The sequence below is a fragment of the Rhodotorula graminis genome (genome assembly GCF_001329695.1).
Source record: "Rhodotorula graminis WP1 unplaced genomic scaffold RHOBAscaffold_5, whole genome shotgun sequence".
Taxonomy (NCBI): domain Eukaryota; kingdom Fungi; phylum Basidiomycota; class Microbotryomycetes; order Sporidiobolales; family Sporidiobolaceae; genus Rhodotorula; species Rhodotorula graminis.
The window spans coordinates 1,019,581-1,034,152 of NW_017264932.1; the positions used below are offsets into that span (position 1 = coordinate 1,019,581).

General features: G+C 68.0%; 6 protein-coding genes across 6 annotated transcripts in view; 3 read left to right on the forward strand and 3 right to left on the reverse strand.

Annotated features, from left to right (window-relative positions):
- RHOBADRAFT_64864 (uncharacterized protein) overlaps positions 1–14,572 on the forward strand; it is a 186,160-nt gene that overhangs the window by 2,135 nt on the left and 169,453 nt on the right. The window lies entirely within an intron of this gene.
- RHOBADRAFT_52982 (uncharacterized protein) lies at positions 205–2,734 on the reverse strand (the record flags this gene model as incomplete). Its single annotated transcript, XM_018416603.1, has 7 exons — positions 205–732; positions 810–1,205; positions 1,286–1,534; positions 1,610–1,782; positions 1,841–1,905; positions 1,971–2,037; positions 2,101–2,734. The coding sequence occupies 7 exons, from the start codon at positions 2,732–2,734 to the stop codon at positions 205–207; spliced, it is 2,112 nt and encodes a 703-aa protein (XP_018272023.1).
- Positions 3,919–5,272, forward strand: RHOBADRAFT_13761 (uncharacterized protein; the record flags this gene model as incomplete). The annotated part of the gene is made up of 5 exons (XM_018412157.1): positions 3,919–3,990; positions 4,057–4,525; positions 4,601–4,693; positions 4,763–4,904; positions 4,975–5,272. Coding segments are annotated over 5 exons (1,074 nt in total), but the record flags the coding sequence as incomplete, so codon positions are not given.
- Positions 8,648–10,049, reverse strand: RHOBADRAFT_35757 (uncharacterized protein; the record flags this gene model as incomplete). Its single annotated transcript, XM_018413305.1, has 5 exons — positions 8,648–8,834; positions 8,905–9,235; positions 9,322–9,529; positions 9,801–9,864; positions 9,931–10,049. Coding segments are annotated over 5 exons (812 nt in total), but the record flags the coding sequence as incomplete, so codon positions are not given.
- Positions 10,296–12,585, reverse strand: RHOBADRAFT_52985 (uncharacterized protein; the record flags this gene model as incomplete). The annotated part of the gene is made up of 6 exons (XM_018416604.1): positions 10,296–10,910; positions 11,001–11,294; positions 11,373–11,481; positions 11,566–11,743; positions 11,812–12,191; positions 12,272–12,585. The coding sequence occupies 6 exons, from the start codon at positions 12,583–12,585 to the stop codon at positions 10,296–10,298; spliced, it is 1,890 nt and encodes a 629-aa protein (XP_018272026.1).
- On the forward strand, positions 12,901–14,514 carry RHOBADRAFT_52986 (uncharacterized protein; the record flags this gene model as incomplete). The annotated part of the gene is made up of 7 exons (XM_018416605.1): positions 12,901–12,945; positions 13,008–13,320; positions 13,405–13,658; positions 13,725–13,822; positions 13,889–14,198; positions 14,277–14,385; positions 14,456–14,514. The coding sequence occupies 7 exons, from the start codon at positions 12,901–12,903 to the stop codon at positions 14,512–14,514; spliced, it is 1,188 nt and encodes a 395-aa protein (XP_018272027.1).

A 14,572-nucleotide genomic window follows, 5' to 3' on the forward strand; every position in this document is an offset into this window, starting at 1 on the left:
GCTGTACGGTTGTCAGTCCCACCGAGTCTCGGAGCAGACAGAGCGAGTTGCTGCCTCCTTCTCCTCCTCGCGCCTTCTTTCCGCTCGACCTCGACGACGACTTGCTTTCGCTCGCTCTCGAAACCTAAGCTCTCGCGTGCGCCAGACTTGTGCAACGTGATCACTGCAATTCACGCTGCTCGCTGCTGCAAAAGGAGCCGCCGCTCAGGGCGGCGCCGTCGTCGTCGCCCCGCCCTGACCCCCTCCCTCGCCAAGCTCGTCGTCGAGGAGCGCCTCGAGCCCTCGGTACACGCTCGCCGTCGGCAGGCCGTAGAACCGCGCCGCGCCGTCGTGGCCCTCGCCGTCGTCGGCGGCGCCGTCGAAGAAGGGCTTGAACGTCGACACGAGGCGGTCGCGCTTCTCGACGGCCTCGCTCAGCTCGGCGGGCACAGGCGCCTTTGCCGGGTCGTCGCTCGCGAGCGGTGGGGCGCCCGGTCGCCGGTACTCGCGGTCCTTGTTGCCCTTCTTCTTCTTCTTGACGTCGGTCCGGGTGCGCTTGGTCCAGCCGGCCTCGATGACGCGCTCCTGCGCGTCGCGCGCCGTCTCGTAGTCCTGGTACGCCATGCGGTCCTTGACGAGCGACATGAGGACCGACTTGCGCGCCTCGTTGAGCTCGGTCTGCTGGTGCAGCAGGCGCTGGCACGCCCGCAGCGCCGACGAGATCTCGTCGTCCTCGCGCGTGGACCAGTCGACCTGCACGGGAGATGACCGAGCGTCAGGGCCCGCCTATTGAGAGACGCACGACGAGAGAGAGGGAGAGAGGGACGCACATCTTCATCGGGAAGGACGCCGAGGTACCGCAACTCGCGCTTGACGCGCTCCTCGAGGTCGACGGCGTCGATCGGCATCTTGGGCTGCGGCTCGCCGTCGTCCTTGTCCGTGTCGTCGACCGCTCCTGCTCCTCCAGAGCCCGTCGCGGCGAGCCCCGGCTCAATGGCGAGCGCCGCCATGAGGCGCTCGCTGAGCGGGCCGAGGAAGATGCTCTCGCCGCCGAGGGCGTCCTCGGTGAGGGCGTCGGGGCGCAGGCGCGGCAGGACGGGTGGCTCGAGCGGCGACGCGTGCCAGTGCTGCTGCTGCTGCGAGTGATGCGCGCCGTCCTCGTCCTCCCATCGGTCGAGGTAGTGCTTGCCGAGCGGCGGGATCAGGTACGCGTTGATGTCCTCGGGCTGTGTGAGAGGAGCGTACGAGTCAGTCCTGACCCAGCAGGAAGGAGGAGGGAGAAGGGAGAAGGGAGAACGGGACGCACCTTGGGCGCGAGGAAGGCGAGATCGTCCTCGCCGAACGGGCGCAGGTACGCGTCGACCCAGTTGGTGAAGGTCGAGTGTGCGATCTGCTGGCCCGGCTTGGCGTTCGAGAAGTCGCCGCGCACGTCTGCTTGCCGTTTTGGCGTCGGGGCTGGCGGAACGGCAGGCTGTCGAGGAGGTGCGAGCGGCGTGGACGGGATGTAGAAGGCGCTCGCGGCGCCCGGAGCAGGAGGCTTGATCGGGATCGAGTGCTGCACAGGAAGGGCGAACGAGCGTGAGTGACGGGCGTCGAGAGGAAGGGCAAGGTAGGGCGAGTGGCGGCGCACCTTGGTGAAGCGCTCCTCCTTGAGCTTGCGCTCGATGTTGCTCAACGTGTCGGTGCCATTCTGGTGCGGCGCGTGCGTAGAGGCGAGGGAAGGGTGCTGAGGGGTGAAGGAAGTGGACGGGGAGGATTCCGAGATCGAGTCGAGCGTGCGGACCTTCTGGAGGAGCGGGCGATCTGCGACGAGGTGGACGTGAGTTGGGCTCTGTGGAAGCAGGGAACGGTCACAGCGCACCGTCATCGGTGTCCGAATTGTCGGACTCGACGACTTGGTCCCGCTTGCGCTTCTTCTTGTCGAGGCTGCGGGAAAGGAAAGGTGAGCACGACGACGACCGACGGCCCGAGGTCGAACAGGCAGGGCTCACTGTCGAGGCGGTTTTGGCTGCAACGGCTCGTCATCGGGGTCGGGTGAAGCTGCTGCTGTGCGTGCGCCTGTGTGGAGCTAGGGGGTCAGGATGCGCTTTGAGGACGAGGGGGGAGGGGGGCAGGACGCACCCTTGGCGGGCACTATTGCGGGCGCAGGCGTCGCGACGGATGTCGGCGTTGCCGCCGCCGATGTTGACGTCGAGCCGTCGCCCATGGCCGTGTCGCCGTCTGCGTCGGCGCCTCTCCTCCCCGCCTCGCTGTCCTGGACGAGCTGGAGGACGTCGAGCGCGCGCTGCTTGTCCTTGGACTCGCGCACTCGCCGCTCGTCGTCCTCGTGCTTGACCCGGCCCTTGCTCGCCGCCTTGACCGCGTGTCGCCTTGCGGCGCCGTCGCGCTCGTCGCGCTCGGCCGTCGCGCGGCGGTCGTCCTCGTCGCGCTTGCGCTTGCGGTCGCGCTCGGCGTCGCGCACTTTTGCGTCCTCGGCGGCGGCTGCGCGGCGGTCGGTGGCGGTGCGCTCGCCGAGGACGTGGCGGTTGCCGTCGACGCACGCCGAGCGGTCGGCGGCGACGATGCGCGAGAGGGTGAGGCTCGCGCGGAGCTTGGCGAGGTCGGACGAGGGGATAGCGCCGCTGCCGGACGCGCAGACGGTGAGAGGGGCGTTGGGCGGTGGGGCTGGAGGGACGTTAAACCGCCGCAGCTCGTTCGAGGGCGAGGCAGATGCGGCGGGTGGTGGAGGAGGGGCCGGCACGGGCGGGGGCGCCATGGTGGCTGCGAGGTCGGGGTAGCTGTCGCGGGTGGGGGCAAGCGAGGCGTCAGGGTACATTCTGAACCGCTGCAGGGACGGTGTGTTCCGCCGCTCGCCGCCGGCCTGATCGGCAGTCGCGTCGTCGGTGGGGGCGCGGCCGCAACCTCGTCTCTGCGGCTCAGGATGGCCGCAAAGGGTGCAAGAGGACGTGGTGCACGTCGCAGGACGTGTCGAACGTGCGCTTGACGTGGGCGGCGAGGGCGTGCCGGCGTGTTTGGCTGCTGATGGCGGGTCGCGGCAGACCCACCGCCCGAGGGTGATCCGGGAGTGCAGGGATATTTGACGCACATTTAGTGAGCTGCCGGGCCCATGCACGTCGCAGCCGAGGTCGAGAGTTGAGTCGGACGAGGCCGGGGTGGGAGGACGAGGCGAGTGGGCGACGAGGACGAGCTGGCCTCTCGCAGCCGGTCTGGCGGGTACTCGGTGGTGCTCGCGGTGCGGTAGGGTGTGTGGGAGCGACCTGCGAGACCAAGCAAGGGCTCTGGCGGGAGTGGTGACGCCGAGGCTGGCTCGCGCCGGCCGCCGCCGCCAAGGTCGACTCGCTGCCGTCAACTCGCTCGTGTCGCGGCTCGACAGCGTCCCTGCAGCCGTGCGCTGGCTTGCACGTGCTCACCTCAACTCGCAGCCGAACCCGCGCTCGTCCACTAGTCGCAAGCCACGACAACGAGCCGTCCTCCAGTCCACCTCCCGTTCAACCTTCGTCCAGCTCATGGCTCCCGCCGGTCCGTCCTTGGCCGGGCTCGCCAGCGGCTACGAGCTCGCACACGCCTCGCCCGACCGCTCGACACGCGACAAGGGCAAAGGCCGCGCCCTCGACTCGAGCGACGACCCGCTCGACAGCGACGACGAGGTCGATGCCCTCCTCGCAGCCCACCCGGACGCGCTCGCGTCCAGCGACGACAACCGCCACGACCACACGACCGACGACTCGGCAGCCCAGCCCCGACCGTCGTCGAGGAGGTCGAGTGCCGCCGCCGACAATCCACCACCGCATCGAGTCGCCGACTGGCGCACGCGCATCTTTGGCGGCATGACGGCGCAGCAGCGCAAGGTCTTCAGGCGCGAAATGCTGCGAGAGGTGCGCCCCATCCTCCCTCCACGGACCTGCCCCAAGCGCGCACTGACCCCTCCTCGCCCTGGCGCAGACCCTGCCCGTCCTGCTCCTGTCGCTCGTCGGCGCCGTCTTGACTGGCGAGCTGCTCCAGAAACTACAAGTGCGTCGTCTCGCATTGCCTCGACCCGTCTCGCGCGCCGGCACTGACTTGGAACCCTCGCCGCAGACGTGGCGCGTCTTCATCCGCATCGAGGAGCTCTTCATCCTCGTCCCGATCCTCCTCAACCTCAAGGGCAACCTCGAGATGAACCTCGCCGCGCGCTTCTCGACCTCGGCCAACATTGGCGAGCTCGACCTGCGCCTCACGCGGCGGTCCCTCATCCTGGGCAACCTCGCGCTCCTTCAAGTGCAGGCCCTCATCGTCTCGCTCCTGTCGGGCCTCCTAGCCTTCGTCCTCGGCCTCGCCTCGCGCAAGGGCGTACACCACGCGCTCCAGAACCCGATCCACGACCCGGCGTCGGCCGTCAACGCGGCGGCGGGCGGGCTCGACGCGACGGCCGCGCTCCGGGGCGGCTACTTCGAGGCGCTCCTCGTCCTGTGCGTCAGCATGCTCGCGGCGGGCATCAGCAGCGGCGTCCTCGGCAGCTTCATGTGCTCGCTCGTCGTCCTCTGCCGGCGGATCCACGTCAACCCAGGTGCGCCCTCACCTCGTTCCCGCACCGACCCTCTCCTCGTCGACTTGTACTGACGAGCTTGGCCCCACCACGCAGACAACATCGCGACGCCGGTCGCGTCTGCTCTCGGCGACATGGTGACGCTCGTCATCCTCGGCGGGCTCTCGAGCCTCTTCATCCTCTTCATGGGTCCGTCCTCGCCTCCTCCCTCGTCGCGGCAGAGCTAGGTATCTGACCTCGACGACTCTCCCCCTACAGGCACAATCGTCTCGACGCTCGTCTTCATCGTCCTTCTCGGCGTCATCGCCGTCAACGTCGTCCTCACGTTCCGCAACGCCTACGTCCACGAGCTGCTCACGATCGGGTGGGGACCACTCTTTGCGGCCATGGCCATCTCGAGGTGCGTCCCCTGCCTCTCGCGTTTCCTCTGCCCTGCCCGTGTGGCCTCATCCTGACGTCCTGCCGCACAGTGGCTCTGGCGTCGTCCTCGAGACGTACGTCAACCAGCTCCCCGCCTTCGCCCTCGTGTCGCCCGTCGTGACGGCCCTGTCGGGCGCAGCCGGGTCCATCTCGGTGTCGCGCATCTCGACCGCTCTGCACTCGGGCCGCAAGGAGCCGTACCTCGTCGTCGCCGCGACCCTGTTTGCGCTCGCGTGCCCGATCCTCGGCCTCTTCCTCGTCTTCCTGTGGTTGACGGGCCAGGCCGAGGTGACGACGCTCTTTGCGGGAGGGTTTATGGTCGTCGTCGCGATCCAGGTGCGCCCGTGACGGTCCTCTTTTGCCGAGGCCGTACAGAACTGACTCGCGCTCGAGCGGGTCCTCTCTCTCTCTCTCTCTCTCTCTCTCTCTCTCTCTCTCTCTCTCTCTCTCTCTCTCTCTCTCTCTCTCTCTCTCTCTCTCGATACAGGTCGCGCTCGCACTTTTGCTCGCCCAGCAAGGCGCACTATTGCTGTGGAAGCTCGACTACGACCCGGACGGTGCGTCGTCGCCTTTCGCCTGGTCCTCTCGGCGCTTGTACCCGTTCCTGACCCTCCTCGTTCCTCGCTCGCCAACAGTGTACGCGCTCCCGCTCCTCACCTCGCTCCTCGACGTCACGGGGCAGCTCCTCCTCGTCGGCGCGTACTCCGTTGCGGGCCTCAAGACACAGGCGGCCGCAGCAGGGCTCGAAGGAGCGGTCGACGAGGGCGCGGCAGAGTTGGCGAGACAGGTTCTGGCGAGGTCCATAGGGTAGAGCATCTCTAGCATGACTTGCACTGCATCGAGGCTGTGCCGGTCGAGCAGAAAGCAAGAGACACAGAGCTGGGCTCGGTCAATGGTGGCGCCAAGGGACGTCGACGAGGATTCCAAGGAGGATTGAGAGGTGGGGGAGGGTCGCGCTCCCTCGTCTCCTGCCTGCTCCACCCTGCTCACGGCCGCAAGGACGACGTGTGCCAGTCCTGCACAGCACAGCGCACCGCCCATGGCTACCGACAGCCCGCCGTCGCTCATCCCCCTCACCTCGCCCTCGCTCCCGCTCGTCTCGCAACTCGGCGGCATCTCGCTCGCTGGCACCCCGTCGCCCGCGCCAGAGCTCGAGCACCACTCGCCGTCCACGTTCGAGAGCCTCCCGTCAGAGCTCATCGAGGCCGTCGCCAAGGCCGTCGCCCGCCTCGACCCGGTCGGCCCACCGGCCCAACTCGGCACCCTCATCCTCCTCAGCCGCCGGTTCCACGACGTCCTCGGCGCGAGGAACGCCGGCTTCTACGCCGACTTGTTCAAGGAGCGCTTCGATGCCGGTCCGCTCGAGCGGCGGTGGGCCCAGGTGCGCTCCAGCTCCTCCTCTGTTGCCCAAGTGCGATGAGCCGGCGGACGTCTGGATTCGAGAACTGACACACTCCACTGCCGACGCACAGATGCGGCGCATCGAGGAGCGCCGAGAGAAGCGCGCCCTCCTCGAGACGCTCCCCGAGGTCAAGCCCGACGCCGACCTGCAGCTCGACGCCGGCATGAGCTTCACGCGCCCGTCGAGTCCCGACCTCGTCCCGGACAACAAGTCGCCGTGGCGCCCGCTCACGAACCGCGACTACGCGAGCGAGTTCAAGAGCCGGTGCGCCGTCCTCGCCAAGATGCGCGCCGCCGTGCGCAACCGCGCCATCCCGCCGAGCAGCTCGCGCCCGAGCAGCCCGAGGCTGCAGGCCTTGACGCCCAAGAGCAGTAGGACGCGCCTGCCCGAGCCGGACGAGCTCACGCAGAACCTGTGGACCTGTTACCTCATGTTGCTCGAGAACGGTGCGTCCCTCGTCTCGTTCGCCTCCTCGTCTCGCCTCTCCCGGGCTCGCTCTGACCCTGAGCTGCACCCACAGACGGCAAGAACCTTCCGCACCTGCTCGAGTACGCCGACCTGCGCCAGTACATGCGCCTCTTCTACGACCACTCGCTCCTCAACGAGGCGCTCAAGCCCGGCTGGCCGAGGCAGACGGCCGGCAGGGCACTCGGTCTCTGGATCGGGTGGCTCGCAGGAGGTGCGTCTCTCCTCTCTCCTCTCCTCGCCCCCGTCGACAGGACCTGACGGACTGCAACCTCCGAAACAGACGACCTGTCGCTCGAGACGCCGCAAGAGTCTGAGCAGCGCTTCTTCGTCCTCAAGCCCTACGTTTTTGCCGCTCACAAGGTCCGTCGCGCATGGTCCTTCTCCTCCACTAGTCCTGTCCGTGGTCCTGACCCTCGCCGTCCACCAGTTCGACGCCTTCTTCGCCCCGTGGACCATCCCGTCGCTCCCCGTCACGCGCGACGAGTACCCTGTCCGCCCGCCGCCCGAGGGCCCGTTCCTCGCCGACCTGCGCCCTCGCACCCAGGCCCAGTCGATCCTTCACATGGGCCGCCGCATCGAGATGACGCCCCCCAACCTCGCCCACGCCGCCATCTTCTCCTTCTTCTTCCGCGTCGAGCAGGACCCGGCGGTCCAGAGCGACCTCCTCCTCCAGGGGCAGGGCACGCCCGCGCAGCACATGCTCGGCAACCCGGCGGCGCCGGCCGCAGGGTCGCTCACGGCGTCGAGCCGGCCGACCAAGACGTCGCTCCCGGTCCTCTCGTCGCGCCTGCACGACCGCGACTTTATCCGGCTCGCGTCGTGCATCGACCCCTACTCGTCGCTCGGCATGCCCAAGCTGTACACGCGCGGCGACCTGACGGGGAGCTGGGAGGGCCGGTTCTCGTTCTTCGACTTCGACAGCTACCGCGACATGCTCGGTGGCCGCATGAGGAGCCTGTACGAGGGCCCGTTCGGCGACCAGCCCCAAGTGTGGAAGCTCGAGGAGCGCATCGTCCGCCTCGAGCGCGGGCAACAGCCGGGCGGGAGAGGGCCGGCCCTGAACGCCGGGTTCGAGGTCGGCCAGCCGGTCCTCCCGCGGCCGGCACCGGGCACGGCGGCGGGCTCGGCCTCGTACTCGGGCGGCGCAACGACCTCGTCGGCGGCGGCGGGAGGCCACGGCCGGCGGCGCACCTCGGTCGACCTCGACCGCTCGTCGTCCGAGGACCGAGCGTCGAAGCGCGCGCGTAGCTGGACCTCGACGACCGCCTCGGGCGACGCGTACGCGCCTTTTGGCGACGGCGGCGACGACGACGAGTGGACGCACTGCGACCCGGACGGCGAGTACGAGATCCTCCTCACGGGCACGGGCCACTCGGCGTGGGGCCAGTTTGTCCTCAAGGGCCGGGTCCGCGCGTGGGACGGCATGTTCAGCATCGTCAAGGAGTACACGCCCGACAGCCGAGGGCGGTGGATCTATCGCGGCGTGCTCGTCGGCGGCAACCTCGTCGGGCGGTGGAGGGACACGCACACGTCCGTCCAGCTCTCTCTCTCTCTTTCCCTCTCTCTCTTCGCCGTACTCACTCACTGACCTCGTCTCGTCTTGTTCGCAGGCCTGTTGACCTGAGCGGGTACGAGGGCACCTGGATGTGCGTCGCGTTCCTCCTTCATCGTCCGCCGTCGTGGTCACTTACTCACTCGCCCTCTCTCTTTCTCTCGGCGCAGCATGAGTCGCCGGTCATAGTTCCCCTCCTGTAGCACTCCTTGTTTTTCTCTTTGTTGTCGTCTCTCGATCTGTAAATATCGTTCGTCTCTCGTGCCTTCAGACGGAGCTCTCTCGCCTCGTCGCCTTTGAGAGCAGCGCTATGTAACCTTTTTTCTTTGCACTGCACACTTGCCCGACGATGCATGTAATACGACACTGCGAGTGGGGCGAGAGAGAGAGAGTGCGCTCTACTGCTGCTTGCCGTGCTCGGCAAAGATCTTGGACAAGCTGGCCCAGACGGTCTTGGGGGCCTGAGCGGCGTCGACGCCGGTCCAGATCTGCGTGCGGCACCTCGACGGGTCAGGCTCGACCACGCAGGCAGAAGAGAAAGAGAGAGCGAGGACGCACGCCCTTCTTCTTGTAGTACTCGGCGACCGGGCCCGTCTGCTCGTGGTACGTGTGGAGGCGCTTGTGGAGCGTCTCTGCCGTGTCGTCCGAGCGCTGGATGAGGGGCTCGCCCGTGACGTCGTCGGTCATGGCTTTCTTGGGCGGCGCAAACTCCTTGTGGTACGAGCGGCCCGACGCCGGGTGGATGAGGCGGCCCGTGATGCGCGACACGAGGAGGTTGTCGTCGACGAGGAGCTGCACGGCGTGCTCGACGGGCTGCTTGCGCTCGGTGAGCATGCCGTCGAGCTTCTCGGCCTGCGAGACGTTGCGAGGGAAACCGTCGAGGATGAAGCTGTTCGAGGAGAGGAGAGGGCAGGGTCAGGTCGACTGGCTCGACATCGAGGGACACGAGAGGGGGGCAGAGAGAGCTCGACGCACCCGAGCGAGCACTCCGGGTTGGTCTCGAGCTGCGACTTGATCATGCCAATAACAATCTCGTCCGACACGAGGCCGCCCTGGTCCATGATCTTCTTGGCCTCCTTGCCGAGGTCGGTGCCGCGCTTGACCTCGTCGCGCAGCATGTCGCCGGTCGCGAGGTGGCACACGTTGTACGCCTCCTTGATCTTGGGCGCCTGGGTGCCCTTGCCTGCGAGACGCGAGAGGGGGAAAGGGTCAGTGCCGTTCGACGAGGGGGGGATGCTGTGGCGGCGACGGCACGGCCGAGCGAGAGCTGGTTCCGCCGCGTGCGCTCTTCGAGGTGTCGAAGGATGCAACAGTCGACCGTGCACGCCCTCGGAAGCCGCCCGCCAAGGTGAACAGCTCGCCCCCGCCCCCGGTTTCCATCTCCCCTCGGGCAATCCCTCGCGGCCAGGCGATGACGGATCTGGCGCGCGCATAGGCAAGTAAAGGGGGCTCACCGGCACCGGGCGGGCCCATGAGGACAAGGCGGAGGTGCTGAGCCGGGGTGAGGGCGTCCTTGGCCTGGGCGGTGGTGCCGGCGAGCGTGTCCTTGACGGCGTCCTTTGCCGAGGTGAGCGAGTCGGCGACCTTGTTCTTGGCGTCGGTGGCAGACGACTGGGCCTGCTGCTCAAGGCGCTCGACCTTTGCCTGGAGCTGCGAGATGAGCTGCTTGAGCTGGTCGACGTTGGTCTGCGAGTCGGCCATTTCTGCGAGCCCGAGGCCGAGTGAGCAGGCTGAAGGAGCTCGACTGTGGCCTGAGAGTGTGCTGGACTCACTGTGGGTGCGAGGGCGGGGGTGGGAGAGAACAGCGAGGCCTCCTCTCGCTCGTCCGCGGCCGCCCGCCTCGACCCGACCGCCCGGCTCAGCAAGCTCGTCTCTCGCGGCAAAGCAGAGTGCACAATAAGCATCCGTATCGCATGGCACACGCTCGCAAAAGCTCGGCCTCCTCCCGCTCAGGCCATCGACCTCGCCCCCTCTCCCTCGTCCTCGTTCTTGGGCCCTCCTTCGAGCTCTCCTCCCGCCGCCGCAGCCCTCGCCTCGGCCTCCTCCCTCGCCGCATCCATCTCGGCAAACATGCGCTCCTCCTCGCGGTTGCGCTGGCTCGCCCGAGGCGGGCGCTCGGCGTCGAACGGCGACGACGACCGCGACGGCGAGCGCGACGCCGTCCTGCTCAGGCGTGCCGTCGACGGTCGTGCGGTCGGCGAGTCAAAGTCGTGAGAGAGCGGAATGGGCGGTGGGGGCGAGGAGGAAGACGAGGTGCGCGGGCGGGGAGAAGGGGAGGCGGCTGGCGAGGGGGACGAGCGCGGTGGAGGAGAGAGGATGCGGACGGTGCGACGGGGTGCAGCCGCTCCTGCGCCGCCAGCTCCTGGCGCCGTACTCGCGCCGGTCGTGATCGAGGCCGCGGCGGGCTCGGCCGCCGCCTGCGCTCGCGCCCCCTCGTCCTCGTCCACCTGCATCTTGTCGCCTTGCTCCTGTGCCGACTCGTCCTCCTGCCGAGGTTGGCGTGCCGCAAGCGCCGATGCCCTCGCCTGCGAAACGAGCTCGCGAAAGTCGTCGGCGTACTGCTTCTGCGCGAGGCAAGGCCAATGGAGGAAAAGAGTCAGTGCGCGTGGGACAAGAGCCCGCCCGCTTCGAGAGGGCTAGAGCGCAGGGCGCACCAGGTGAGCCTTGGCGCTCCACTCGCCCATCCCTCCCTGCGCGCTCCCGCCGCCACCCGCCCCGGCTCCACTCGTCGCCGCCCCCTGCGTCCTCTCCCACCTGCGCAGCTCGTCGCGCACGCCCTGCGCGCTCTTGTGCGCCGGGTCCTCGGGGGCGAGGTCGGCGTTGGCGTTCCACAGGACGAGGAAGTGGCGGTGACGGCGGACGAGGAGGGCGAGCTTGGCGTCGGTCGAGAGGGTGGACGTGTCGCGCGAGGACGAGGAAGAGGGCAAGGCCGTCGGGAGGTCGTAGGCCTGCGAGACGAGCATATGCGGGTCAGTGACTGTTGACATCGATGGGAGAGAGAGAGTCGAGAGGGGAAGAGGGCGCACCTTGAGCATGTCGTTGAGCTCCTGGACCGACTTGCGGGCGTAGCTCGCGAGCGGCAAGGGCCGCGTCGTGTCGAGCTTGCTGCCCTCGCGCACGTTCGAGGTCGACGAGCTGTGACGGGAGGGAACTGTCAGTCGAAGGGACTCGAGCTGCGGCGGACACAGGAGACCCTCGTCGTGACGGAGAAGCACTTACTCGCTGTCGCCGTCTCTCGCCCCGGTGCTGCGTCCAGTTGCGCCGAGCAGCTTGCCCCAGGCGGCACTCGTCGTCGCAGTCGCCGGCGGCGGCACGCCGTTGCAGCGCTCGACGTGCAGGGCCATGAGGGCGTTCTTGATCGACCCGCCGCAGAGAGGGCACTCGAGGATGAGCGACGCTGCGCACGATGGGGGAGGGTGAGCTCACGCGAGGGAGGACAAGATAGGTGAAAGGTCGGGGACGCACGGTCTGTCGGGTCCGCCTCCTCGAGCTTTGCCCGCCCTTTGCCCTTGCCCGGTCCTCCTCCTCTCGCTCCTCTCGCCTCGCGCCCGCCCGCTCCCCTCGCCTTCTTCCTCGACGGCGCCCTGCGCGCCGTCGACGAGGGCACCGTGCCCTCGTCGATGATCTCGACGTCCGAGCTGCCGTCGTCGACGAGGACAAGCGCGGCGGGTTCGTGCGGCTCGCTCTTGACGGCGGGCGACGACGACGAGGAGGTGAGGGCCGAAGCTTTGCGCTTGCCCGAGACGAAGCTGCCGGGTGTGCGAGCTGCTGACGGCGGAGAAGGACGGGCGGCAGGAGAAGGGGAGGAAGGCGCGGCGAGCGACTGGAGGTGGAGGAGGGCAGCCCTGCAAGTTTGGTATTGGCGTCAGAAGGGGCTTCGGCTCGAGGCTCTGCGAAATCGGGGACTCGCCGAGCGTCCTTCCACGCGGCGACGGTGGCTTGGAGCGCGAGGTTGAGGCGGATGTTGTCCTCGCTGCACTCGCGGAGGCACGACGGGCACCGCTTGTGGCCGACGAGGTACTCGCGCAGGCACCGCGAGTCGAACGAGTGCGAGCACGTCGTGAGGATGACGGGCGCGGCGAAGAGCTCTGTGCAGATTGGGCAGCGCAGGGTCGAGTCGACCGAGGCGAGGGACGGCTGCGAGTAGTCGGACGCCGAGTCGAGGTGGGCGGCGGCCGACAGCTCGGTGTCGGTGGTGGTGGTGCCCTTCGCCCGCTTGCGCGCTCGCCCAGGAGCCATGGGCGAGGTGTTGCGAGGGTGCGGGCGCGTCGCGGTGCGCAGGAGGAGGGCGGGGAGAGGGCAAGTGTCGAGAGGAGGGGGCGGTGCGGAGAGTGGCTGTGGCGGGTCGCAGCAGTGCGTATAGAACGATGTGCAGGTCGCCTGAGCAGCAGAGGGTCGGGACAGAGAGGGAGACGAGCCCGCTCCCCTCGGTTGACATCGTGGCCGTCCCTCTCGCTCCTGCTCTTCACTCAGCTGCACTCGACTGCGACTGAGAGCACTGCTGCCACCACGAGTAGTACCTGACCCGCCCGCCACAGCCGCACCCGTTCCAGCATGGTGCGTCCCCGTCCCTCATCCCCTCCGCCTCATCATCTCCCAGTCACCCGCACCTCTCGCTCGACACCCTGTACGCCTCGAGCTGACTCGCGTCCTCTCCACAGGCTCCCAAGGCCAAGGCCGCCACCTCGTCCAAGCCCAAGCCCGCCTCGAAGAAGCGCACGACCCGCGCCGACACCTCGTCCGACGACGACTCGTCGCCCCCGCCCGCCAAAAAGCCCAAGGTCAAGGCCGCCAAAGCTTCGTCGTCGTCCAAGAGCTCCGCCAAGCCCGCGTCCAAGCCCAAGAAGCTCAAGAAAAAGACCGAGGAGATGGTCCTCTCGAGCGACAGCGACCACTCGTCCGACTCGGACGTCGTCGTCGAGCAGCCCAAGAAGAAGAGGGCCGCCGCTCCGGCCTCGTCGTTTAAGGCCAAAGGTGCGCCCCGCACTTCCTCTCAAGTCCTGCCCCTCCACCGTCCCCCGAGCTGACCCTCCTTCCTCCCCCACTTGCGTCCCGAAGCCACCTCGAGCAAGCCCAAGTCCAAGGCCGCCCTCGCCTCGCGCACCCCGTTCGAGGCGTCGACCTCGACGCCCGCCGAGTCGCTCGCCGAGGCGCCCAAGAAGAAGAAGGACAAGAAGGCGCCCAAGGAGTTCCCGTTCGACGAGGCGCTCCCGGTCTGGTTCGCCCAGTTCGCCGACAAGGGCGACAAGACCAAGATGGACGGCAACGGCATCGAGAAGCTCTTCCGCGACATGGGCCTGTCGATGGACGGCGTGCGTCCGCATCCCTCCCCTCCTCTTTCCTCGTTGCCCAAGCTGACCCTCGACCCGAACTCGCAGGCGTACCCGCTCATCCTCGCGTGGAAGGTCGGCGCCAAGCCGGGCACGTTCGGCGCGTTCTACCTGAGCGACTTTGAGCGCGCTTTCCGCGACGACAAGTGCGTCCTCGTCTCTCTCTTTGTCGTCGTCCGCCGAGCCGTTCCTGACCTGGCTCGCCTTGACAGGATCGCCTCGTCCGTCAAGCTCAAGGCGTTCCTCGAAAAGCAGGAGCAGGAGCTGTTCAAGCCTCGTGCCGGCGGCAAGGGCAAGGCAGTCGCCGCGCCGGGCGGGAGCAGCGACTCGGAGGACCTGTACCGCGGGCCCGACGCCGACATGATCGCCAACCAGTCGTTCCAGCAGTTCTACACGTTCCTCCTCCCCTTCTTCCGCGCCGAGGGCTCCAAGACGCTGCCCGCCGAGGCGGCCAAGGCCATGTGGTCCGTCGTCCTCGCGCCCAAGTACGCACTCGCGCAGGGTTTCGTCGACTTTGCCGAGGTGCGTCGCCCCGCCTTTCCCTTTCTCTCTCTCTCTCTCGACGAGTGCGGCGTCTCACCCTCTCGTGCGTGTGCGCAGCACCGGGGCGACAAGTTCAAGGCCGTGTCGACCGACCTGTGGACGCAGCTGCTCGACTTTTGCGAGACGGTCGAGCCCGACCTGACGGGGTGGAGCGAGGACGACGCCTGTGCGTCCCTGCCCTTTCCCCCTTCCTCTCTCGACTCGTAGACTGACGTCCTCGTCTCGGCGTTGTGCAGGGCCGTCGGCGATTGACGCGTTCGTCGAGTGGAAGAGGGACAAGGAGGCCGTTGCGTGAGACCCCCCTCTTCCCCTCCCTCCTCTTCCTCTCTCCTCGCTTGACCTTTGTACCTCGT